General features: G+C 42.4%; 1 protein-coding gene across 1 annotated transcript; it reads left to right on the forward strand.

Moving 5' to 3' along the window:
• Positions 12,393-23,314, forward strand: LYPD8 (LY6/PLAUR domain containing 8). Its single transcript, XM_003123593.6, has 6 exons — positions 12,393-12,603; positions 15,439-15,541; positions 15,935-16,054; positions 17,583-17,744; positions 19,259-19,396; positions 22,268-23,314. Exons 2-6 carry the CDS (start codon positions 15,487-15,489, stop codon positions 22,501-22,503), a joined length of 711 nt encoding a protein of 236 aa, XP_003123641.1. The 5' UTR covers positions 12,393-12,603; positions 15,439-15,486; the 3' UTR covers positions 22,504-23,314.

The raw sequence follows: 25,625 nt of genomic DNA on the forward strand, positions 1-25,625 counted from the left end.
TTCCATTGGTCGGTCGGTCTGTTTTTGTACAAGTAGCACACTGTTTTGATGGCTGTGGCTTTGTAATATTGCCTGAAGTCTGGGAGAGTTGTGTCTCCTGCTTGGTTTTCATTCTTAAGGATTGCTTTGGCAATTCTGGATCTTTTGTGGTTCCATATAAATTTTTGGATTGTTTGTTCTAGTTCTGTGAGAAATGTCATGCATAATTTGATAGAGATTGCATTGAATCTATAGATTGCTTTGGCCATTTTTACAATATTAATTTTTCCAGCCCAGGAACATGGAATATCTTTCCATTTCTTTACATCTTCTTTAATTTCCTTGATTAATATTTTATAGTTCTCACCATATAAGTCCTTTACCTCCTTAGTCAGGTGTATTACCAGGTACTTGATATTTGTGGTGCAATTTTAAAAGGTATATATTTCTGTATTCCTTTTCTACTATTTCATTTTTAGCATACAGAAAAGTGACTGATTTCTGAATGTTAATCTTATATCCTGCTACTTTGCTGAATTTGTTGATCAGTGCAAGTAGTTTTGGGTTTGAGTCCTTAGGGTTTTCTATATAGCGTATCATGTCACCTTCATACAGTGACAGTTTTACCTCTTCTCTTCCTATTTGGGTGCCTTTGATTTCTTTTGCTGGTCTAATTGTTGTGGCTAGGACTTCCAATACTATGTTGAATCATAGTGGTGAGAGTGGGCATCCCTGTCTTGTTCCAGATTTTAGTGGGAGGACTTTCAGCTTTTCTCCATTGAGTATTATATTTGCTGTGGACTGGTCATAAATGGCTTTGATTATGTAAAGGAATGTTCCCTCTATACCCACTTTGGTGAGAGTTTTTACCATGAATGGATGTTGGACTTTGTCACATGCTTTTTCAGCATCTGTTGAGATGATCTTGTGGTTTTTGACTTTTCTTTTGTTAATGTGGTGTATGACGTTGATTGATTTTCGTATGTTGAACCATCCATGTGAACCTGGGATGAATCCCACCTGGACGTGGTGGTGTATGATCTTTCGATATATTTTTGGATTCAGTTGGCTAAAATTTTTTTGAGAATTTTTGTGTCTATACTCATCAAAGGTATTGGCTGATAGTTTTCTTTTTTGGTAGGTATCTTTGTCTGGTTTTGGTATGAGGGTGATGGTGGCATCATAGAATGTATTTTGGAGTGTTCTTTCCCCTTCAAACGTTTGAAAAAGTTTAAGGGTGATGGGTCTAAGTTCCCCTTTGAATGTTTGGCGGATTTCAACTTGTGAAGTCATCTGGTCCTGGATTTTTATTTGTAGGGAGTGTTTTTATGACATATTCAATTTCATTTCTATAGATCAGTCTGTTCAGTTGATTTATTTCTTCTTGATTCAGTTTTGGCAGGCTGTAAGTCTCTAGAAAGTTGTCCATTTCCTCTATGTTGTCAAATTTGTTGGCATATAGTTGTTGATAGTATTCTCATGTTTTTTTTGTTTTGTTTTGTTTTTGTTTTGTACTTCTGCAGTATCTGTTGTGATTTCTCCTTTTTCATCTTGTTTATTTGAGTTTTTTCTCTCCTCTTCTTGGTGAGTCTAGCAAGAGGTCTGTCAGTTTTGTTTACCTTTTCAAAGAAACAGCTCTTGGTTTGATTTTTTTGGTCTATTTTTTAAAATCTCTATTTTATTGATTTCCTCTTTGATCTTTATGATTTCCTTCCTTCTGCTGACTTTAAGTTTTGCTTGCTCTTCTTTTTCTAATTCATTTAGGTGGTGGGTTAAGTTGTCATTTTGAGATTTTTCTTCTTTTTTGAGGAAGGCCTGTATTGCTCTGACCTTCCCTCTGAGCACTGCTTTTGCAGAGTCCCATAGATTTTGAGTGCTTGTGTCTTCATTATCATTTTCCTCAAGGTATTTTTTTTTTTAGTTCCTTCTTGATTTCCTCATCGACCCATTGGTTTTTTAGTAGCATGTTGTTTAGTCTCCATGTAGAAAGTTTTATTCTCATTTCTCATTGGTTGATTTTTAGTTTCATGCCTTTGTGATCAGAGAAGGTACTTGAAATAATTTCTATACTGTTAAATTTTTGAGGTTAGCTTTGTGCCCCAATATGTGGTCAACCCTTTAGAATGTTCCATGTGCACTTGAGAATGTGTATTCTGATTTTTTTGGATATAACGTCCTGAAAATACCAATTAAGTCTAATTTTCTATTGTTTCCTTTAGGATCTGTTACTTTATTGATTTACTGTCTAGAGGATCTGTCCATTGATGTGAGTGGGGTGTTAAAGTCTCCTACTATGATTGTATTCCCATCAATTTCTCCTTTTGTGCCTGTTAGTATTTGTTGGAGGTATGTGGGTGTGCCTATATTAGGGGCATATATAGCGATGGTTGTAATAGCCTCTTCTTGAATGGATCCTTTAACCATTAAATAGTGTCCTTCTTTGTCTTTCTCTGTGACCTACATTTTCAAGTCTATTTTGTCTGCTATGAGTATTGCAACTCCTGCTTTCCTGTCTTGTCCATTGGCATGAATTATCTTTCCCATCCCCTCACTTTCAATCAATATGTATCATTTGCCCTAAGGTGAGTTTCTTGTAGGCAGCAGATTGAAGTTTTTTGCTGTTTTATCCAATCTGCCACTCTTTTTTTTTTATTGGAACATTCAATCCATTGACATTTAAGGTGGTTATCGATAGATATTTATTTATTGCCATTTTAAACCTTGTTATCCAGTTGACTCTATGTTTCTCTTTTCTTCTTCTTCTTCTTTTTTTTTTTTGGTTGTATGGTTTCCTTTTATTTTGTACTTGAGTACTTTTCTTTTCAGTTTTTGTGAATGCAATGTTTGGCTTTGATTTGTGGTTGCCCTGCTTTTTAAAGTATGTTAACCCCTTCCTATATCTGCTTATTTTAGCCTGATAATCACATAGGCTCAAACACATCATTAAGATTAAAAAAAAAGAATCTATTTCTTCTTATTTTCCTTACCTACATTGTATGATTTTGATGTCTTCTTCTTCTTTTTTTATTAACATCTTCATGTTTGGATCTGTATGTTGGCTTATTTGAGTGACTTCTTTCCAATTGTGGTTTCTTCCATCACAGTTCTTCATTTTTTTTTTTAATTTAGAGAAGCCCTTTCAGTATTTTTTTTTAGAATGGGTTTTGTAATACTGTACTCTTTCAGCTTTTGTTTGTTGGAGAAATTCTTTATTTCCTCTTCTATTTTAAATGATATTCTTGCTGGATAGAGTATTCTAGATTGCAGATTTTTTCTTTTCAGTGTTTTAAATATATCTTGACACTCCCTTCTGGCCTGTAGTGTTTCTGTAGAGAAATTAGCTGATAGCCTTATTGGGGTTCCCTTATAATTAACACTTTGCCTTTCTCTTGCTAACTTTAGAATTCTCTCTTTAACTTTTGCCATTTTTATTATAATATGTCTTGCTGTGGGCCTGTTTGGGTTCAGCTTGTTTGGGGCCCTCTGTGCTTCCTGTATCTTGATATCTGTATCTTTTAGATTTGGAAAGTTTCAGCCATGATTTCTTCAAATATATTTTCAATCACCTTCTCTTTTTCTTCTCCTTCTGGCATTCCTATTATACATAGATTGGCCTGCTTTATGTTATCCCATAGGTCTCTTACATTGCTTTCATGTTTTTTTTTTTTCATTTGATTTTGTGTCTGCTGTCCTGTTTGGGTCATTTCCATTACTGTGTCTTCCATGTTACTAATTCATTAATCTGCGTTATTTATTCTGGTCTTTATTGCCTTTAGCTTGGTTTGTATCTCTGCAAATGAATTTTCTAGTTTTTCTTGGCTCCTCCTTATATTTTCTAGTTCCTTTCTGAGGAAATCTGCATTACTGTTCATATCCTCTCTTAATTCCTTCAGTATTTTCACTATCTCCCTTTTGAACTCAAAGTCTTTCAGACTGCAGAGGTCTGTTTCATTGTTGATTGCTTTAGGTGAATTCTGTTGCTTTAACTGGGAATGGTTTCTGAGCTTCTTCATCATGCTTGTGTTTTTCTTTTTCTCTGTATTTGGGGAAGCCAAGCTGTAGTTTGGCACAGTCTAGGGTAGTCTGGGAGGACTGGCTCTGTGATAGCAGGGTGCAGGTGCCAACAGGGCCTTATCCACATGGGCTGGCTGTGGGCATCATAGGCATGCAAGGGTGCTGACGTGACCAGGTCTGTGTGGGCAGGGTGCAGGCTCCAAGTGCACTTGAGGGTGCTGGCATGGCCAGATCCACACTGGCTGGGCACAGGTGCTACGACTGCATGAGGGTGCCAGTGGGGCAGGATCCATGCTGGCTGGGTGTGGGTGCCAGGAGCACATGAGGGTGCCAGCAGGGCTGGATCTGCATGGGTGAGGTGAAGGTGCTGGGAAGGAGAGCTCAAGCTCTCTGCAATCCAGTGGGCAAGCGTGCACACTGGGGCCCAAGGAATTTTCTATGGCAGCCTTCCTGTCCTTCTCTCCCCTTTCCAACAGTGGCACCTTGCCTCTCTTGTGGGTCCAGACCTTCTCCCAGTTTCCCACTGCTGCAGCTTTCCACTCCCAAGCACTTAGCGTACCACTTCCCATGCCAGCAGTGCACTGCTCCCTAGTCCCTTAGGCTGTCTCCACACCACCAACCCCAGCCAGCTCCCTGGGACTGACCTCCAGAGCCTAAATCTCAGTGCCCAGCCCCCACTGAGCATCTAAGTCTGTGGTGTCTGTGCCAGTGGTTCAGATGGTCTGTGCATATCTCACTCTGCTTTTTGGATCTCAAACCTGCTGCTGTGCTTTTCTTGGCTTCTTGGAGTTCCCTCTGACTCAGCTGATCTTTCTGTTGTTTAGGTGGCTTCTCAGGATGTAGGTTCCCTTTCTTCTTCACAGCTCCCTCACAGGAGTGTTAAACCCATCCTAATTCCTTTTCTCTCTCTCTTTTTCTTTAGTTCTATGCAGTTCTGTCAAGTTTCTTGCCCTTTTTGTAGGTTTAAGTATTTCTGCCAGCATTATGTGAGAATTGTTTTACATGTAGATTTTTTTTTTGATGTGTTTGTGGGAGAGGGTGAGCATGTCCTCTTACTCTTCTGCCATCTTGCAAGCTCCCAATAACACTTCTTAATTCATTCATCTGTTGATAGACATCTAGGTTTTTTATATGTCTTGGATCTTGTGAATAGTGCTGCAATGAATGTAAGGGTGCATGTGTCTTTTTCAATGAAAGTTTTGTCCGGATATATGTCCAAGAGTGGGACTGCTGGGTCGTATGGTAGTTCTATATTTAGTTTTCTAAGGTAACTCCATACTGTTTTCCATAGAGGTTGTACCAATTTACATTCGCCCCAATATTATATAGTTCATTGTAGGCTGATTTCATTGTTATGAATATTTACCTTTGGTGTTCTGAAGAAAAGGCCAGTGGCCCTCAGGCTGGTCTGTAATGGAGAATGTAGCTACCTACATTTTCCCTTTTATTTATTTATTTACTGTTACATCAGATGCATCAAAGTTAATTTTGAGTCAAAAAATAATATCCAAAAAGTACTTTGGTGTTTGGGGGAAAGAAATTTTAAAAACAACCTTGAATCACATACCCATGAAATTTAAATTCAACATTCTCCTCTTATCTAAATCTCCATTTCATTTTGAGAAATTAAAATAGTTGAATTTTTGCTTTTATATTAAAATATTTTAAAAATTAAAGAATAGTTGATATACAACATTATGTGTTACAGGTATACAATATAGTGATTTACAAGTTTTAGATGTTATACTCCATTTATAGTTTTATAATATTTTGGCTATATTCCCTGTATTGTACAATATATTCTTGTAGGATTAATGTATTCTTTAGGTACAAATCTAAATAGTTCATAACTATTCATAATAGTTCACAATAATTCATAACTATTATATCTTCCTGATGGATTGACACATCATTATAAAAGTCCACATATATCTCTAGTAATATTTTTTATTTTAAAGGATTTTTGTCTGATATTAGTATAGCCACATAACAACTTACTTATGATTGCTATTTGTATTTTATATATATTTCATAGATTTTTGGTTGTATTTTTAATAATCCTTATCAGTATGCTTATCTCAATGGTGAGGGGGTCCTCCAAGCTCCTAATGTTGTCATTACTAAAGTGGAACCTACTTTTTACAATATGGGTTTTCTTTTGTCAAGGATTTTGTCTTTATTATTTCCCTAAAATCATTTTAAACACATTTTAAGCAATGAGATAGTTTTAAAAGGCTTTGAGTGGTGGGTTTGCACATGCATTAAGGTCAGGTGGCCCAACCTCAATAACCATGTTTGTACTCAGGAAAAAAAAACGAATTCTGAGGACTGAAGCATCAGAGCAATTGGTTCTGTTAAAATTATACTCTTTAAACTATGAATTCTGGACTTATCAGTGTCTTTCCTTGAGTACAAAAGCGGGAAGGACTTTGGCCAAAGTCACACAGCCTATGAAAACCAGAAATAGAAACCAATCCTATATTCCATACTTCCTTATTGCCAGCCAACATCAATATAGGCCCTTCACTGTTTCACCAAATAATAACTCATTTTTTATTTCTGAGACAGATGATATTCCCTAAAGGATCATGCCTTTTGAATGAATCACAAAGGCATGGGAAGCTTATCCTTGTGCCAGTGAGCAAATAGACTCAGCCTTGGAAGCAAGATGCAAGAAATAGCCTCATATGCTCTCTTCTTCAGCTGCCCCTGCACTTATTTTTTCTTCCTTTAGTCCTGCCGATCCTTCTTAACTCTTCACCATTCTAGCTTCTCTCTCTCGGACAAGCTGAATAGAAGAATGAAGTATATGGATTTCCTGTTGTGGCTTGGCAGGTTAAGAACCTGACTAGTATTCATGAGGATGCTGTTTCAATATCTGGCCTCTTGCTCAGTGGGTTAAGGATCCCACATTGCTGTAAGGTGCCATGTAGTTTGCAGATGTGGCTTGCATTTGGTGTTACTGTCTCTGAGGTGTAGGCAGGCAACTGCAGCTCCAATTTGACCCCTAGCCCAGGAACTTTCATATACTGCAGGTGCAGGCCTCAAAAGAAAAAAAACAACAACAACAAAAACAAGAATGTAGTGTATGCCTCAGGGGTTCTGAAGCAAATATTTGGGGCTGCCACAAAATTTCTAGATTTTAGGTTGATGAGGAACAAACCAAAACAGCACTACCATCTGTCATCAGAGTGATGAGAAAGTGACTGTCACACCTCTCTGAAATAGGCAGTCCTGCCCACTGGAAGAGATGCATTCAGTGACAGGTTGGTGGATGCTATGGACTGAGACATCCAGAAGGAGCCTGAGTCAACTAACTTCTGTCTCAGGTCTCACAGAGAGAAGGAAGGTCCTGGATGATTTTTCTTTTTTCTGGGTCCACCTCTTCTCACTGCATCCCAATTTCCTTTCCTCGTAGTCTTCTTGTAAGAAGACTCAAGTGTTGTCTCTTCTTCCCACTCCCCAGGGAAACTCAACTCCATTGCATCCCAAGAGACACACCTGCCCAGCCCATACTCCCTTCTGGATTATCAGAACTGCCATCACCTTTGTCTCTGGCCAGCTGCTAATGGAAGCTGTCCTCTCATGGGGTTGCTAGTTCTGAAGAGAGGAATAATGGGCCTTGGGGTGGGGAAGGGTATTAGCTGGGTCCAGTTCAGACTCCTTTATAAGGGGGGCACTTGAAGATTACCACACTCATTGCCTAAAAAGCAAAACTGAGTATTAATATTCTTCTCAAGGCAATGTATTCAGTCCTATATTAAGAAAATATAGTCCCCTTGTCAACATGACTTTGACTCTGCTCCAAATGGACACAATAACCCTGGCATGATCTGTAAGGGATATTGGACTTGTTCCTGAACATGTGCTCACTTACTATATTCATTAGGAATGGTGGAATCAATGGCAAATTAGTGGTCTCTCATGCTATCTCATGGATGAAAGGCAGAGAGTCATCATCCATTCTCTCCAAGGTAGCCATTACTAATTTTTTACCATTTTATATGTAAGGAAATCATGACTCATAGAGAAAAGTTAACACATATCTCATAAATGGTAAAACTAGGTTTTGAACACTCATTTTCCTCCAACAAGCTGGTTGCTTTTTGCACTTTATCTAAGATGCATGTGAGAAGAACGGATATAAAATGTTGAAATAAGCTCAGTTGGGTATGGATATGACCTTGTGATGCTTCAATACACTGGTGTTCTTTTGCTCAATTCCTTTAGAAAGGGATTTTCTTCACTGAAGAGACTTTTTTGCTCATGTATTTGTGTCCCGTTCTGGGAGCCACCTGACCTCCCTCTTCCCCAGCCTAGTTCCTTATTACCTTTCAGAGAGGTCTTCCTGCCTCAACTGCATTCTTTCCTAACTCAATTACCATTTTATTTCCATCACAAATTTTTAATTTTCAATTATCTTTGTCTGTTTACTTAAAAAAATCAGTTTCCTTGTTTGTAGTGGTCATTAGCTTAAAAAGCTTAGGGAGGACATGGAACTCAACTGTCTCCTTAACTTTATATCCCCACTACCCACTACCTGGCATAGGGTAAAGGCTCAAACCCATATTTGTTGAACAAATGAGGACAATTAAGGCTCAGTTGTCAGAGGAATAATGAGGGGAAGGCAGCAGCCATTCTCATTGTTCTTTGTGTGTCGGCCATCGTGTGAATAAGCATCCATGAAAATATCTGCCCCTTTGTTTTGATGGAGATACTGAGAATCTTAAATAAGGTCATATAGCTAGTAACTGGGGTAGACAAGTGTCAAACTAGGTCTGTCATTTTTTTTTCATTTCTCACCAACCCAATGGAGGTTTACACTAGGAGGTCAAGCAGACAAACTTATTTAATGTTGGGTGAAATAATTCAAATGTATTTAGAGCCTAGAGCTTTTTGAGAAATGGCAATATTCCTGTGATGATTACTGATTTGGTCTTAGACACATTTCCTGCCACAAAGGAAGCCCAGGAAAACGGCCAGCGACTGAGTTGATGGTAATGATAGCAAAATTTCCCTGGGCCAAATTTATAATAACATATACCCTGTGCAAAGAGTGCCATGTGTTTCCTCTTAATCTTTATGGAAAGTTGGATACTGTGGGTGTCCTTTTCTCCCAGGTAAGGAAATGGAGATTTGGAAAGTGTGTAAGTAATTGCCCAAGTTCGATCAACTGGTAGGTAGGAGAAGTGTGCTTTGAGTTTATGCCTCACCTTAGCTCTTGCCCCATGTAACCTCAAATGTTACATACCCCTAGGCCGTGGTGTCATTTTTTCAAGCTCTTGGAGCAGTGACAGTAATGGGAGTCATTGTTTGCGGAGCCCCTACAACATGATTTGTGCATACAAAGTGTTTGCCTGAGTCATCTCCTTTAACCCTCAGAACAACTCTTAAGAAGTGGGTGGCACTGTTTTTCCCATTTGACAGATGAGGAAGTCAAGACTCAGAGAATTATCATCTTACACAGATAGTGGACTATTCCAGAGGCTTATCTTTCAGGGCACACACATTTCCCCTGCATGGTGCCCACAGTTAAGAGCAATAATGTTACTATTTTTAGCCTGTTCTCACATTCCTGAGCTGGAGGAACAAGCCAGTCAATCCCTGAAGCAAACACAGATGGAGCAGGGGTGGAGGTTCTCAACTGGACCCTTTACCTAGTTCCTTTTTTTATCTTTTGCATTTTAGGGCCACATCCATGGCATAAGGAAGTTCCCAGGCTAGGGGTTGAATTGGAGCTGCAGCTCCCAGGCTACACCACAGTCACAGCAATGCCAGATCCAAGCCACATCTGAGACATACACCACAGCTCATGGCAATGCTGACTCCTTAACCCACTGAGTGAGGCCAGGGATTGAACTCACATCCTCACAGATACTAGTTGGGTTCATTTCCACTGTGCCACAACAGGAACTCCCTCTTTGCCTACTTATTGGCTTGGACACCTGTTGGAGTTCCTACTCTGACCTGCATACCACTGTGTGTTTATTCCAAAACAGAGTGGACTCCTTTAAGAACTCACCTCCAAGCTTTGTCTGCTAATGGTCCAGGGAAACTCAAGAGAAGCTCATTTCCCACAGTGGTTCCAATTTCATATTCTAGGATGACTCTCCAGCATCCAAGTGAGACCCAGTTTGACCCATTTAGTGGCCAAGAGGACAGCAAGCCTTATCCTTTCCTAAGGGGATAATGGAGGCAGAGTGCCTGAGTTGTGGCAAGTGTCCTTCGTTTAAGAGTAAAAGTTGGGGTGTGTATTAAGACACTGCTTCTCTTGGGTCCTTGAACCTTCTAGGCTAGTCAGGAGAGTTTGCTTTAGGGGAGTGCTTTCTTATACCTGTGACTTATCCTGGTCCTCCAACATTAATAGCCCCACAGTGATGAGAGAGAGGTGACCCTAGAACAGGGAAGAGGAGAGGTGTGCTGATGTTCTCAACCCCATGGGCAGAGGCTGGTCCTACATAAGCTGTGGCAGAATGGAAAGATTGCTGTCCATTGTGCCTGAAAGTCTAGAGGAGAGGCCTCTCTGTGACTCAGTCTCCTCATCTGTCAAGGGGATAATGGTAGTCATCTTGTCTGGGGCCTTGGGAAGGGCAGACCCTGGGCTGTTATGAGTGGTGGTGTGCAGCCCAGCTCAGGGGTTGCCTTTACATCACACATGATCAAATGCCCCCCCCGCCCCGAATTAATGTTTGATGACACTGGATAAAATGCAGTGGAACAGGGTAAGGATTACAGGTAAAAATAATCAGGGTCTGGTGTTCCCTTTTTACAAATAGTGGAGCTCAGGCCCAGCAAGCCAGGTTAATAAATAAATTTTGGGGCATGAGAAGCAAAGTCAGGATTCAGACCCAGACCTTCCTGGGTGTTTAGTATCTTCTGAAGAACTAGCATTGATCAGCCTGATTCTCCTGTCTGTCTTCAGTCTGACACTGGAGTGGCCCAAAGGTCTGTTATCTGAGAGGTAGCATATGTGGGTCCTTCAAGTCCTTTATCCACAGCTTAGGGAGGCTGCATGTGGGGAACCCTCTCCCACTCCATTCCTTCAGCTGCTCCTGCTGCCCCCTGCCCCAAGGGGCCCTGCCAGGTGGCTGGAGTGAAGACTGAATAGGATTCTGTTAGCAGAGGAACTACTTTGTTTAGTAAAATGCTGTTGTAGGAAACCCAAGGGCCAGAGGGGAAGAGAAAAGAAAATAAGAAATGGCCAGAGGATCAGCTTACAAAAATGACCTAAATTTTTCCTTCTCCATGACACCAATGCAGACTTCTCTATTTGAAACTTAGTGATATCTGCCGTCACCCCTCACCTGGCATTGTTGTTTTCTCACCTTTGCTCTTCTCTTTTTGCCAGAGCAGTCACCACATTCCAATCTATCCTGTAATTTGTTTACATATCACTTTATTTGCGACATGTCTCCTCCTCTAGACTATACTCCGGGAAGGTTAAGTCTCTGTCTCTTTTTTTACATACTTCCCAAACTCCTGGAGTGAGTCTGACCCTGATACATGGTGGGTGTTCCCAAAATGCTTGTTGAATGAATGCATGAGTTTGGGGAAGGGGAGCAGAGCTGAGACATAGATCAGGGCAGGGTGGGCAGCAAATGGACAAAGAATATTTTCAAAAGTGGTGGACTCTAAGTTTTAACTGCTGGCTGGGAGTGTTGGTATTATGCACATTTCCAACCCCTGCATCCTTACACATGCCCTTGTGTGTGTGGTGCACATGTGAGAGAGAATGTGTATTTGCCTGTGTGTGTGTGTGTGTGTTTGTGTGTGAGTGAGTGTGAGTGTCTGAAGTGGCAGAAAGATGGGGGGGGCAAGGAACTCAAGTCCATACTCAAAGCCAGGAGCACAGAACAATGTGGGGGTTCTGGGGGGAGCTTGGGATGACTTGGGCTTTCACCAACAAAGGCTGTCCAGACAGCACTGCCAGGGTTATGGGAGGTGGCAGCAGTGTGGTTGTGGGTCCCTCACTTAGGTTCATATGGCATCCTGCAGGCAGGGACTTCATGGCCCCTCTACCTTGTGAGGTTGTACAGAGGGTTTATCCTCATCTTGGATGAAAGACCTGTAGTGAACTTGCCAAGGGAACCTGAGCCCCTTTCTTGAGCTGAAAAAACACCTTGTGATCTGATTCTGAGTTCTGATTGTCCCAGCTCTATAAACTTGGGCAAGTCTGTTTCTGTTATGTGCCTTTGTTTCCTCATCTGTAAATGGGCTAATCAAGGTGACTGCTTTACCAGGTTGGGATAAAGTGATGCTTGTGACCCATTAAATGGCCATGTAACCCATTCATTGGGCCTCAGCCATCTTGAGATGATGCCAGGAACACACCTTATTCTCTTGCACATTTTGCCAAAGTCAGGCCTTGACCAAAGTTTCTTCCAATTCCTGGAGATCTCAGAGAGCTGAGTGACATCACAGCTGCCAAGGGTTAAGCTGCCTATGGCCCATGGCAGGGCAGGGCCCAGTCTGGCCCAGAAGTCCCTCCCTGTAGGCAGCTGTGCTTTCTGATTGTGCAGCCACCTGCTATATAAGGCCCTTCACACACCTGCTCCAACCTTCTGCCAGGATCCACCTTCTGCAGGGCAATCTCTGGGCTAGACAGAGAAGGTGAGGAGCTGGGCCTGGGCTGTGAGGAGGGGCCCAACCTGGGTGAAGCTGAAAACCGAGGAAGGGCATTCAAGGCTGGCTGGGGTCCACAGCATTCTCATGGCTCTTGCTTCTTGGGAGGTGCTTGGGAGAGGGGAAGCTGGGGGTGGAGACATGCTAAGTCTTGCTCTGTGTATGTGTGATACTGCATCCTTCTCCTAGCTTCTGTGACTGCTTGCTCCTCTGTGTAAGAAGAGGGCAATTGTGGAGTTCCCGTTGTGGCTCAGTGGAAATGAATCCAACTAGGAACCAAGAGGTTGCTGGTTCAATCCCTGGCCTTGCTCAGTGGGTTAAGGATCTGGCATTGCTCTGAGCTGTGGTGTAGGTCTCAGATGCAGCTTGGATCTGGCATAGCTGCGTCTGTGGCCTAGGCCGGCAGCTGCAGCTCCAATTCCACCCCCAGCCTGGGAACCTCCATATGCCATGGGTGCTACCCAAAAAAGCAAAAACAACAACAACAACAAAAACAAAAAACGCAAAAGGAAGAGAGCAATTGTGGTAGGATCCTCTCAAATTGTTGAAAAAGTCCAACCATAGAATTAGTGGGAATGACTTTACAAAGGGGTAAGTACAGATGCCATTTGTTCATTCTCATATACCCTATGGGGTGTCTGCTCTGACCTCCACATTGCTGGCCCCTGTCTCCCACAGAGGTGGTGAGCAGGACCCTGGGGCCCACAACCTCCAGGTTCTCCTCTCTGCTGCATGTCCTTGGGCAGGTCCTGATCTCCTTGGGCCTCCATTATTTCCCCTTGAAAATGAGGCTAACCGTCAGGTCTATATCAAAGGGCTGAGGCAATTTGTGCATTTAACTGATGTGTCTGGTGTGGCCTTTTTATCCTCACCTCTTTTCCTCTCATCTCCTCTTCCTCCATAGTTATAAGGCTTGAGAGGCCTTCCCAGGAGCCCCAACTCCTGAACCTCTCTCTCTACTGGGGTTCTGGACTTGGAGTGGTGACTGTACATGTGGGGGGATGCAGGGTGCAACATCTGCCACAAACTCCAAAATGGACACACTTTATTTTCCTCATCGAATCTCTAAATGAGGGGCCATTAGATAACTGATGGGCCATCTGTTTCCAGACTGGGACTAGTTTCTATTCCTTTTCACTGACCCCTAATAAGTTAACTAGGGGATCATAGTTGCAGTGGTGTGTGTGTGTGTGTGTGTGTGTGGTGTGATGTGTATGTGTGGTATGTGTTCATGTAGTGTGGTGTGTATTTGGGGGTGTGTGTGTGTGTTTTGTGTTGAGTGTTGTGTGGTATATGTGTTTTTGTGGGGTGTGTATATATGCAGTGTGTGGTTTGTGTGGTGTGGTGTGTATGTGAGGCGTGTGTGTTTGTGGTGTGTGGTGTGTATGTGTTGTGTTGAGGCAGCATAAGTTCCCAGGCTAGGGGTCGAATCGGAGCTGTAGCCGCCAGCCTATGCCAGAGCCATAGCAACGCGGGATCCGAGCCACGTCTGTGACCTACACCACAGCTCCCGACAACGCCAGATCCTTAACCCACTGAGTAAGGTCAGGGGTCGAACCCACAACCTCATGATTCCTAGTCGGATTCATTAACCACTGAGCCACGACTGGAACTCCAGGTCAGTTGCTCTTTAGTAGCAGCTATCATGGTGCAACTGGGCTTTGGACCTGGAAGGAAGACTTGGAACGGGATCCCAGTAGTGGCCTTATAAGCTAGGTGAGCTTGGCAGCTTTCACTATCCCTCCATCTGCAGGTTTCTTATGTATGGAGTAGTCAACAATTTTTATAGCAGCTCTGCATGCTGGGACTTTCCACAGTAGTGGGAATGTTCCATACTTGCACTGGCCAAAGGAACACGGCTGGTGACCAAGAAACAGAGTGTTTCCTTTGTACTCCTTCAATAAATCCAAATGTAGGTAGCCATGTGTGGCTCGTGGCTACTGTTTGTGGGACAAATGAGATAATGATGAGGAAGGGCTCAGTGCAGAGCCAGACATTTCCCTTTCGTAATACTTTGATACACAGGCAAGTTGAAATTGTGGGAGCACTGATTCGGAATCTTAATAGATACAGCTAAACCTTAGCTATCAGACAATTTACAGGTGCAGAGAGATTAATGACAGACCAGTTGGAGGTGTGCTAAGGCCTCTGATTCAGCCCTGAAGGTAGAGTGTGCCCAGGCCTGGAGTTGGGAGTCAGTTAATTGGAGGTAGTGTGGAGTGGTGGTTAGGATCCTGGGCCAAATCCATCTCTAACCCCTCCCAGGAGTGTGACCTGGACTTCTGCTTAACCTCTCTGGGTTTCTCCTTTGCAATAAGGGTGATGATAATGATAGTACCTACCCGCTGGGGTGGAGAAATTACATAAATCAATGCATGTAAGTGCACAGAATAGAGGAAATTCTCAATAGGTGTCTACCTATTGGAGCGGTGATGGCAGAGACAGAGCGCCTAAGCGCATTATGTGAATGTGGCAAGATACCAACTCCAGGAGGCCATTATGCTCTGGGAGAGGAAAGCCCAAATTTCTTTTGGACCCTCACCCTTCGTGGGGCTGGTGATCAATTTGGTACCTGTAGTGCCCTGGGATGTGTTTCATACCTGTTTGTGGACACCTTTGCAGGTATCTAGCACTGGGAAAACCCAGACAGTTGTAGGCATAAAGGCAGGGTGAAATCTGCATCATGGCTCTGCTCCCTGCTGAGGATACTGTTTCTTTCTTTCACAAGAATGGGCTGTACATTGGGCTTGTTGAAGAATGATTACAACCTTAGGGGATATCACGCCCCACCAGCCCCAGAGTGCCTTCTTTGTGTCTCTTCAGGCATAAGCCTCTGCAGCCACAGTCCTTGTCCTCAGGAGATCCAGCACCATGAAGGGCTTCCTCATTGCTGGCCTCATCACATTGCTCACGGTTGCAGCTGTAGGTGAGAGAAAACATGTGGCCCCCTTTTGGGATGAAGATCCCCTCTTCCAGCTCACCAGAGCCTTCTCGCTCTTGGTGCTCTAGGATCCTCTCATATGACCTCTCATGTCAAGGTGTGGTCAGTGGAGACTGGGACCCCCTCTGTGTACACTGCCCCCAGTGGTGCCACTCTGTGCTGTGGGTCAAAGTTTGGTCTTCCCAGTGGGGGCTCATGGACCGTGAGAGAAACTTAATGGGGGTGGCTTCATCTCATAGTCTAAAGTTTGGGGACCCCAGAGGGAAAGGATGATATCTTAGCCTATTCTTACCCTGAGGTGAGTGCAGCGCTTTGTCCAGAGCACACTCTATACTTGTCTCCTGAATGTTGAAGATGATGGATATCTTGTCTTCCCAGAGTCCCTGAGCTGTGTGCAGTGTAATTCATTGACAAACACCTGTGTCAACAGCACCACCACTGAGTGTCCTTCAGATGCCAATGCCAGCTGTACCACTTTCTTGACCAACGCTTCTTTAGGTGAGCCTGGGGGTGCTCATCGTCCCAATTTCTAGGGCTTGCACAGGGCTGGCATTGAAGAGGTGGCCCAGGAAAGGAAGGCTGGGCTTCTCAAGGAGAGAGGGTGTTATGAAAGCACCTCCCAGGAAAAGCAATACTCAGGAGTCAGTAACACAGCAGCAGAGCCAAGCAAGCAGCCCTTGTGGCTCCTTGGAATTGCCGCCCTGACTGAAAACTCATTGTAGACTTGCATTAGTGAACATGTGAAGCAGGGGCAACTCTTAGTTAAATTGCAAGGCAGGCAATTTGCTCTAGGGTCTTTCATTCTTCATCTTATGCCCCCTTTCCTTTCTCTCAGTGTCCGTTCCTGTTCCAGATCCAACATATTTTCACTCAAACTTCTCTCCAGAGTGTTCTGCTGGCATAATTGTTACCTCTCTCTCAGAGAAATTTGATTTATTTCAACTTTTTATTATAGACATTGAAAACATACACAAAAGCAGGAAGAAGGGTATAATGAACTGCCATGTAACCACCATTCTGTCAACAATTTAACATTTTGCTATTTTTTCCCAATAGCATTTTAAAGCAACCTAGATTGCATGTTATTTCCCCTATTAACACTTCACTATTTATTTCTGCTGACTTTTATTTCCTTTTTGCATAACTACCAGACTATTATTACATCTAAGAAAATTAGCTATAATTTAAAAATTTCTTCTAATACTCAAACCACCTTAAAATATTTCATGTTTCAAAGATGTTTTATACTTGATATAATGGAATTTTCTCACATTGCATTTTGCTGTTAGGTCCATTGTGTCTGATTTTTTAATAAGTGCTAACATCACTTTTCTTGCTCAATCTCATTGATTTACTGGAGAAATGGGGCCATTTATCCTGTAGCTATCTCGTATTCCACCTTTGGTTGATTTCTTCCTTGTTCTGTCATTTCACTTGTTACTCATTCCTGATAGTTCCTATAAACAGCACTCATGCTGTTCAATAGAACTTTCTTCAATGATGTTAATGTCTAGACCAATGCTGTCCTATAGTAGCCACATGTAGCTATTGATCACCTGAAATATGTTTGGGTGTTTGAGGAACTGAATTGTAAATAGCTACATAGAGCTAGTGGCTACCATATTGCATAGATCTGATCTAAAAGCTTGACCAGCTTCAGGTTCAACATCATGTGGCACACAGGTCCCATGACATTTGCTTGGCGATGTTTAGAGCTGCTAAGACTGATTAGAGGGCTCTAAGGGTGTCAGCCTGAACAACCCACTTCTAGCATCCCCATCAGCCTTTCACCTGGAGCTTAATCTGCATCTCTGATGCGGATTTTTTTCCCCATGAGATAGGAAAGGAACAACCTCTTGGGGAAAATTTTTTCTTTTTGCAGGAAACCCTCTTCAGTGTCCCCACAAGTCACATTGAGCTAAGGGTGTGATTTACACCCTTGCCTAAAGCAGTCGCTATTCAGGGTGTCTGCCAGCCTCAAACCCTCCACATCCAGGACTGACAGTCTGTGTTCGCCTTTGTGCAGGAGGAGACATTACCTTGTACCAGGATAAGGCTTGCTCTGCAGAGAACTGCAGTGAAGGCATGATTGAGGCCTTCACCATCCGTGTAACTGATGAAGAAAGCTTCCATTTTGCCAGCCAGTGCTGCCTCGGACAGGAGTGTAATGATTCCAATGATACCATAGGTGGGTTCTGGCCATGTGCTATCCCTCCTCAGTCCTCCCAGCTCCCTCTTCTTCCTTCACCACTTGTGGTTCTCACTTTTAGGTGGACATCTTAAATGTGGGCATTTCCATGCATATTTGGGTAATGTGAACAGCTGACAGAAACAATTTACTTGAGAAACAAATGAGCCAGCACGAATACCATGCTTTCCTCTTTCTCAGTAAAGTCAGAAATCACAGCACTCTGAAATGTGTGGAAGGACACTCTCAAATGTTTTGATCTCGGACCCTCTTTTAAGACTTAAAAATTATTGAGGACCCCAAAGAAAGTTTATTTATGTGGACTATATCTGTTGATGTCTACTGTATTAAAAATAATGATGAAAATTAAAAATATATTTATTAGTTCACTAAAAAATAAAACCCATGACACATTAACATCAATAACATTTTTTTCATGGAAGTAATTATTTTCCAAAGTGAAAAATATTTAGTCAGAAGAGTGACACTGTTCCATGTTTTCTCAAAGCTTTTTAATTTCTGGTTGGTGGAATATAGTAGGGTTCTCAGATTTACTTGCATATTTAGTCTGTTGCAATTTCACATGTCATATAGCCTCTGGAAAACTCCAGTGTATTATCATAAGAGAAAAGAGTAAAAAAGGCAAAGAACATCTTAGTATTATCATGAAAATGATTTTGTCCTAGTGGAGTCTCTGAAAGGGTCTCAGGGATCCTCATGAATTCCTGGACCACATTTTGAGAAATGGTCTAAATCAAACCCTTCTTTTTGAAGAGGAGAAAATGTGACCGTAGATACATATAGCACAGTTCATTTACAGCAGATCTGGGTCTCTCTAGATATATATTTATCCACCTCACAATGTTAAATAATGGCCTGTTTTCTTTTGTTCAAAGCAAGATTTTATAATAGTCACACCATTGTTGGCTAATATTCAGAATACCTGGCCAATTTTTCTATTTGGGGGTTGTACCTGTGGCATATGGAAGCTTCTAGGCCAGAGGTCAAATAGGAGCTACAGTTGCTGGCCTACACTACAGCCACAGCAAATCGGGATCTAAGCCACCTCTGCAAACCTACACCACAGCTCATGGGGCCAGGGATCAAACCTGCGATCTCTTGGATACTAGTCGGATTCTTTTCCGCGTCACAACAACAGGAACTCCTAGCTGGCTAAAGTTGACACTAGCTATAGATTGGTTTTAGCTCAAAATTTTACCTTTCCCTTCTCTTCCCACTGCACTCATTAACCACAGTTCTTGAAGTCTAGATTGTCTGTAAAGGCAAGACTGTGAGGCTGTGTGCTGTAAATATTTCATTGGGACCTGGGGATGAGATGGCTGGTGTTTTTAAGGCAGGATCTAAGATATCTGAGCACACAGTTTCTCCATTCTCAGAGGAGAACTGCTCATTTCTCAGGCTAGCATCCTTGTCTGCCTATCCCCTTCCACTCCAGCAGTACCATGATCTTTGTGATCACACTGTTCTCAGTTAATACTTCTTACTCTGCCCAGCTCCCCCACAGGAAGAAGTGTTCAGCAACATAGAGTGCCTTGCATGTTATGGACCAAATGAAACGTTCTGTAATGTGACATCCCGGAAATGCTATAAGGAAGAAAGATGTGTCAATCTAATTGCAGAATTTAAGAATGGTATGTCTTGGAGTCCCAATTCCATTTTATGGGACTTGAGTTGAAAGTATGTCATGCCTTGGGTCATAAATTCTGGGTTAACAAACAAAGGGCTGGGGGAGGTTAGTAAATTGAGAGGATAAGGTCAGAGTGCCTTTGAGGTAGAGTGAGGCTGTTGATGGCATTGATCTGGTTACTGTTTCTGCCTTCTCAGTCCAGAGTTGTTCTTCCTGGGCTGTCTTTTGAACCCTGTTCTTTTGTGTCTTGTAATCAAGCCAGCTTCTTTAAGTGCATCATGTCACTCCTGGCATTTACTTCTTTACTAGGTTGAGCTGTTCTATGGATGTGGGTGGGTTTGACTTTTATATCCTTTTATGTGTATACTTTCCTTCTTCACCTGTCACTGAGAGATGTCTTAGGACAGGTTGAGTCATCTGAAAGGAAGAGTCAAATTGGGCTTTAATATCCAACCAATTGTTTTTTTCCTACAAAAGTAATTTGATATTAACCATTATGAGATACAAACTAACCATTATACAACACAAAACAACTATATTCTTTAAATAGGCAGATGTTATGCCCACACATTTAAATAATGATACATTTATTAATTAGGATGAGATAATTATTAATTAAAGGGGAACCTCCAAGTCCTATTGCTCAATGCAACAGATGTTAATTTTCTCCTTGTGGAGCAATTCATTGCAAAGTGCAGGGCCCTGGGTGCCTTCCAAATTTGACAGCTCTCTGCGGTATTCTTTGCATCCTGTCAGCAGGTGGGGAAAGAGAGGGAGTGGAGGGAGGCAAGGCCTAGAATTACATGCATTACTCCCTTCCATATTCCACTGGCTGTGACCCAGACCACATTGGAGGGTGGAAATTAAACTAGTGGTGGCCCAGCAGGGAAGGAAGAGGCATGAAGCTAAAAGTAACGACCAGCCAGTTGTTACTTTTAGCTCAGAATAATAAGAATTTAAGAGCACTAATGCCCAGATACAACTTGATTTCTGCTTTTGTTAAAAGGCAATTATTGTATTTGAAATTTGTGCTTAATTGTCACTGCAGATTTCTTAGTGTGCCCAAGCATTATACTTATCCTAAACTTCTTTTTACATTAAAAAAAATATTTTTAAGAACAGTTTTATATTCACAGGAAAATTGAGAGGAAAGTACAGAGATTTCCCCTTTATCCCTTACTCTTACACATGCATAGCCTACCCCACTATCAACAACTCCCCCAAAAAGTTACATTTGTTATTATCCATGAACCCACATTGAAACATTGTTATCATCCAGAGTCCATTAGAGTTGGTTGGTTGTCATGTTTATTCTGTGGGTTTTGACAAATGTATAAGGGCGCATATCTACTGTATCATACGTAGTGGTTTTGCTGCCCTAAAAATCTTCTGTGCTCTGTGTATTCATCCCTAACCCCTCACAACCTCTGATTTTTTTTTACTCTCTATATTGTTTTGCCTTTATCAGAATGTCATAGAGTTTGAACCATTTAGTATGTGGCCTTTTCAGAGGGACTTATTTTACTTAGTCATATGCATTTAAGGATCTTTTTATTTTTAAAATCTCTGAGATGTTTACACAGTTCTGATGTTTGATTCTAAATCTTTGTCTGAGGGCAACAATGGCATCAAAAGGACTGGCTCTTTCTGCTAACCCTATTCCCAGGAGTCTGCAAAGTCCTAGGCTTTGACTTCATCTGAAAGTCAGACAAGTCAAAGCCATCATAAATGTAGGATTTTGTTTTTGTTTTTGCACAAAGTCACTTTTTTTTTTTTTAAAAATAACGTTCAGATCAACAAACTTTATTTATTTATTTTGATTGCTTCCCCAGCATGTGGATGTTCCCAGGCCAGGAATCAAACCAAAGCCACAGTAGTGACAACGTCTGATCCTTAACTGTTAGGCCACCAGGGAACCAAGGTCTATTTTTGCTTTTATTTTTAATACTATAGACATGAGCCAAGCAACATATCTTCCTAAACCACTCCAATTCAACTTCCGGCACTGAAACTTGCTCTGAAGTAGCAATGAATTGCTTTTTGCACTGGGATTTGGAGGTTTCTCCCTCTTTCTCAGAGGCAATTATGGAGTTAGCCTTGAACTAAAATTGCAGCTCAGCTCTGACAAGTGGCCGGTCCCTTCCTCCCCCGTGAGCTGACTCTCCTCCAGGGCTATTTGACTTGTAGCCGAAGGAACAATACTGGTACATAGTAAATACTCAATAAAGGGTAGCTGCAATCACAATCATATCTTCTTTGCAAATTCCCTTGGTCTTTTCCTAGGACCTGCACATTAAAATAGGGTCACAACATATTGTGACCCTAAACATATCACAACACAGATTTAAAGTAAAGACACAGTCTCTCTGCATCCACTCTGGCTGCTTTCCCCTTTCCTCAGGGAAAACTCAGATAGGGAGAACTCAGGTCAAGAGGGGAATGAGGATGGAAAGCAAAGCCTAGATGAGGGGAGGCCAGCAGCCTGAAGTGCTGACTCCCTTGAGAGAGCAGAGGACTAGGGAGAGTCTGAGACTGTCTTTAGATTTCACCACCTGCCAGCTACTCAGGAAAACATTGAAGATTTGAGTCCAAGGTCCAACTCTGTCCCTAACCTGTGAGCTCAGGCTCACATCCACCATCTGGAGCCTTAGTTTCCTCCAGGATGGTGTGTGTGTGTGGTGGGGGCGGGGGTGGATCTAAGCCCTCACCACCATGGCCGCTCTGCCATCACCATTTGGTATTGTTGATCCTGGGCTCCTTTCCCCAAGCTCCTGTGTCAGAAACAGACTGATTTCAGCTCTTGGAGGTCACTGAGAAGACTGAGGAGGAAGGGCGAGGGGCTGAAAAGTCCTTACTGTCTCTTTTGTGTTCACAGAGACAAAGCTCGTGGTGAAAGGCTGCTCCAACATCAGCAACTCCACCTGTCAGTTCCTCTCTACTGAAAACCGGGTAGTTGGAGGAGTCCTTTTCCAAAAGTTTGAGTGTGTAGACAACTTCAGTATCTCTTCAACACCCATTCCTACCCTGACCACCACCACTGACACTGGTTCTAAAGTATCCTTCACCCCACTGGCCCTTGTCAGCTTTCTTCTGCTGGGGCTGATGCTGTGAGATCTGCACCCTCAAACCCTACCCTACCCTATTTAACTGTTCACTGGGTAGCAGTCACAGATTTCCAGGTCATAGCCTGTGATAGCCACATTGTTCTTTATTATTAAAGCATTGGTTCACTCATTGACCAAAACTGTCCTTGTACATTCTGGGCTGGGCTTCCTTCAAGCCACTGTCCAGTACCACTTCCCAGTTCCTTGCCTTTGAAATCCTTGTACCTTTGTGTGAGGGCCCCCAGGACCATCCTGATCCCTGCCCAGTTTGCTTCTGAGAAGCAGACCCTTCCACCTTGCTGGCATCTTTTGCCTACAGTTCTGCATTTCTGGGGACCAAGATAACTTATCCCCATCCTCACACTTGGGGGTGCCCCAGCGGTACCTCATAATGCCCTGTGTTGATTCCAGTACTGATATTTGGCTCTTTAGCAATTGTAGGCTGTGACCAGAGGCCCAAAGTGACATTATATAGGGCTGTGTCACCATGGGACCCAAAGAGGGTGCAAAAGGATTGCTGATGGCTGGCAGTTTCCCCTGCCCAACCTCCCAGACAGGAGCATAATGTTGTCAGTGCCTTGCTGACCAGGTGTCTCATAGCCTTGCATGGAATGAAACATGGCTGCAGAGTCCCAGCCCCTCCTCTCAGAGAACCTACAATCAAAGGCAGAGTACTCAGCTCCAAAGCAGACACCCAGGGAGCAAGAAAACCATTCAATCCAATATGCACAGAAGCCCAGCTTTATCAAATAAAGGGGAACTTGAGCTGGACTCAGAAGAATGGGGTTTTCTGTAATAAAAACTTTTAAAAGTATAAACCAATGTGGCTCTTCATTGTCCAGGCTTGCTGGCGAAAATTAAGACCAAGGCCATCAGAAAGGCCATCTGGCAACAGTATGTCACCACCTTCATTCTTATTTGTTTCTTTAAGTTTTTTATTTTGAAATAATTTTACACTTTCCAAAAAGTTTCAAAAATAGTACAGAAAATTCTAGTACTCCCTCATTCACCTTCCTCTTATGCTCACATCTTACATAACCACACTGCTATTACTGAAACCAAGAAGTTAGCACTAAAACCATAGTGTTAACTAATAGACCTCATTTGGCTTTTGCCAGTTTTCACTAATGTTCTTTCTCCAGCCCAGGACCCAATAATTTGCATTTATTTGTTATGTCTCCTCAGTGCCCCACACTCTGTGACACTTCTGGAGTCTTTATTTTATTGACCAGTCATTTTTTTTCAGAAATCTGAGCTTGTCTGAAGTTTTCTCATGATCACATTGAGGTGATGCATTTTTGGCAAGAATTTACAGAAATGATGTGCCCTTCTTAGCGCATCTTACCAGGAGTTGTGATGTTGATATCATCTGATATCATTGTGTGTGTTGATATCACTGTATGCATCAACTGGTGATGTTAAACTTGATTATTTGGTTAAGGTGATATCTGCCAGATTTCTCCACTGTAAAGTTTTTGTCTTTTCCCTTTGCAATTAATAACAGGCTAAGTTGTGCTGCTGTAACAAATAGATCTTATTAAAAAAAAAAAAACACCTAGGGCTTTAATTACAAGGAAAGTTCAGTTCTCATTTACTTAAACCCATGTAGATGCTCCTGACTGGGCAGCTATCCTGGGCAGCTCTCCCATTTGAGAGTGAGGAAGTGGCTAGCCTCCTTCTATCCCATGGTTCTCCCATCCCTGGGATTCTTGGGCTTTTAGCTAAGTATTCTGCATCCAGCTGGCTTACAAGTAAAGAGAGAGCCCAGAGGACCATGTGGCATGCTCTAGGGGCGAGGCCTCAATTATGTGTCCTGGGAGGAAGTGGTTTATATGCATGCACCTAGCAGAATATACCTCAGAGGCAGTATGGCTTGGTGGTCAGGGATAGGGCCCATAAAACCAGAGGAGTGTGGCTTCAAATTCCAGTCCTGGACACCCGCATGTTCATTGCAGCTCTATTCACAATAGCCAAGACATGGAAACAACCCAAATGTCCATCAACAGATGATTGGATTAGGAAGATGTGGTATATATACACAATGGAATACTACTCAGCCATAAAAAACAAAATAATGCTATTTGCAGCAACATGGATGGAACTAGAGACTCTCATCCTGAGTGAAGTAAGTCAGAAAGAGAAAGACAAATACCATATGATACCACTTACATCTGGAGTCTAATATAAGGCACAAATGAATCTTTCCACAGAAAAGAAAATCATGGACTTGGAGAATAGACTTGTGGTTGCCAAGGGGGAGGGGGAGGGGGAGGGGGAGGGAGTGGGATGGATTGAGAGCTTAGGGTTAATGGATGCAAATTATTGTTTTTGGAATGGATAGGCATTGAGATCCTGCTGTGTAGTGCTGGGAACTATGTCTAGTCACTTATGATGGAGCATGAAAATGTGAAAGAAAATAATGTATACTTGTATGTGTAACTGGGTCACCATGCTGTACAGTAGAAAAAAATGTATTGGGGAAATAAAAATTGATTACAGTTAAGACTAAAAAAAAAATTAAAATCAACCAATCAATCAATCATCTACTGGAAAAACAAAACAAAACAAAACCAAACCAATTCCAGTCCTGAAAAATTGGGCAACTGATGTCATCTCTGCCTCAGTTTCCCACCTATTCTAGAGGTATAGTGATGATACCTGCTGCAAGGGGTTGTATGAGTTGCCAACATAGTTCTCTTTGGCAAAGGATTAATACAAGCCATTAGCAGATGACTCCAGTTTGAAAACAACTTTCCCCATGCTCTAGGAAGAAGGGAGACCACCAAAAAGAGTGATATGGAACGCACAACCCTGGCCCACTTCCCTCAGACCATGCTGATCTCACTGAGGCTGCTTCCGTGTCTCAGGATCACTTATCCCTTTTCATCCTCCCCAGACTCTCCATGGCTACTGCCCCCATGACTGCACAGGCCACAGAACAGCTGGTTTACATCTTCACATGGCTGCTGACTCCAGGCAGCCAAGGGCACTGACAGAGCTAAACTGTTCTTAAAACCTCCTGGAAGTTCCCTTGCTAAGGGTTGATTTGGAGAACAAATGGTACTTTGGGGGAATTGTGAAGTGTCACACAGGAATGGAATTCAGGGTGCTGAGTTTTTTTTTTTTCTT

Source organism: Sus scrofa, chromosome 2, assembly GCF_000003025.6.
Source record: "Sus scrofa isolate TJ Tabasco breed Duroc chromosome 2, Sscrofa11.1, whole genome shotgun sequence".
In the NCBI taxonomy this organism is placed as follows: Eukaryota; Metazoa; Chordata; class Mammalia; order Artiodactyla; family Suidae; genus Sus; species Sus scrofa.

Bases quoted from the DNA above. Each gene is read 5' to 3' on its own strand.
- LYPD8 (XM_003123593.6), top strand. From the start codon at position 15,487: ATGAAGGGCTTCCTCATTGCTGGCCTCATCACATTGCTCACGGTTGCA. The intron at 15,542-15,934 runs GTGAGAGAAAAC...TTGTCTTCCCAG, and splicing joins GCTCACGGTTGCAGCTGTAG to AGTCCCTGAGCTGTGTGCAG. The intron at 16,055-17,582 runs GTGAGCCTGGGG...GCCTTTGTGCAG, and splicing joins CTTGACCAACGCTTCTTTAG to GAGGAGACATTACCTTGTAC.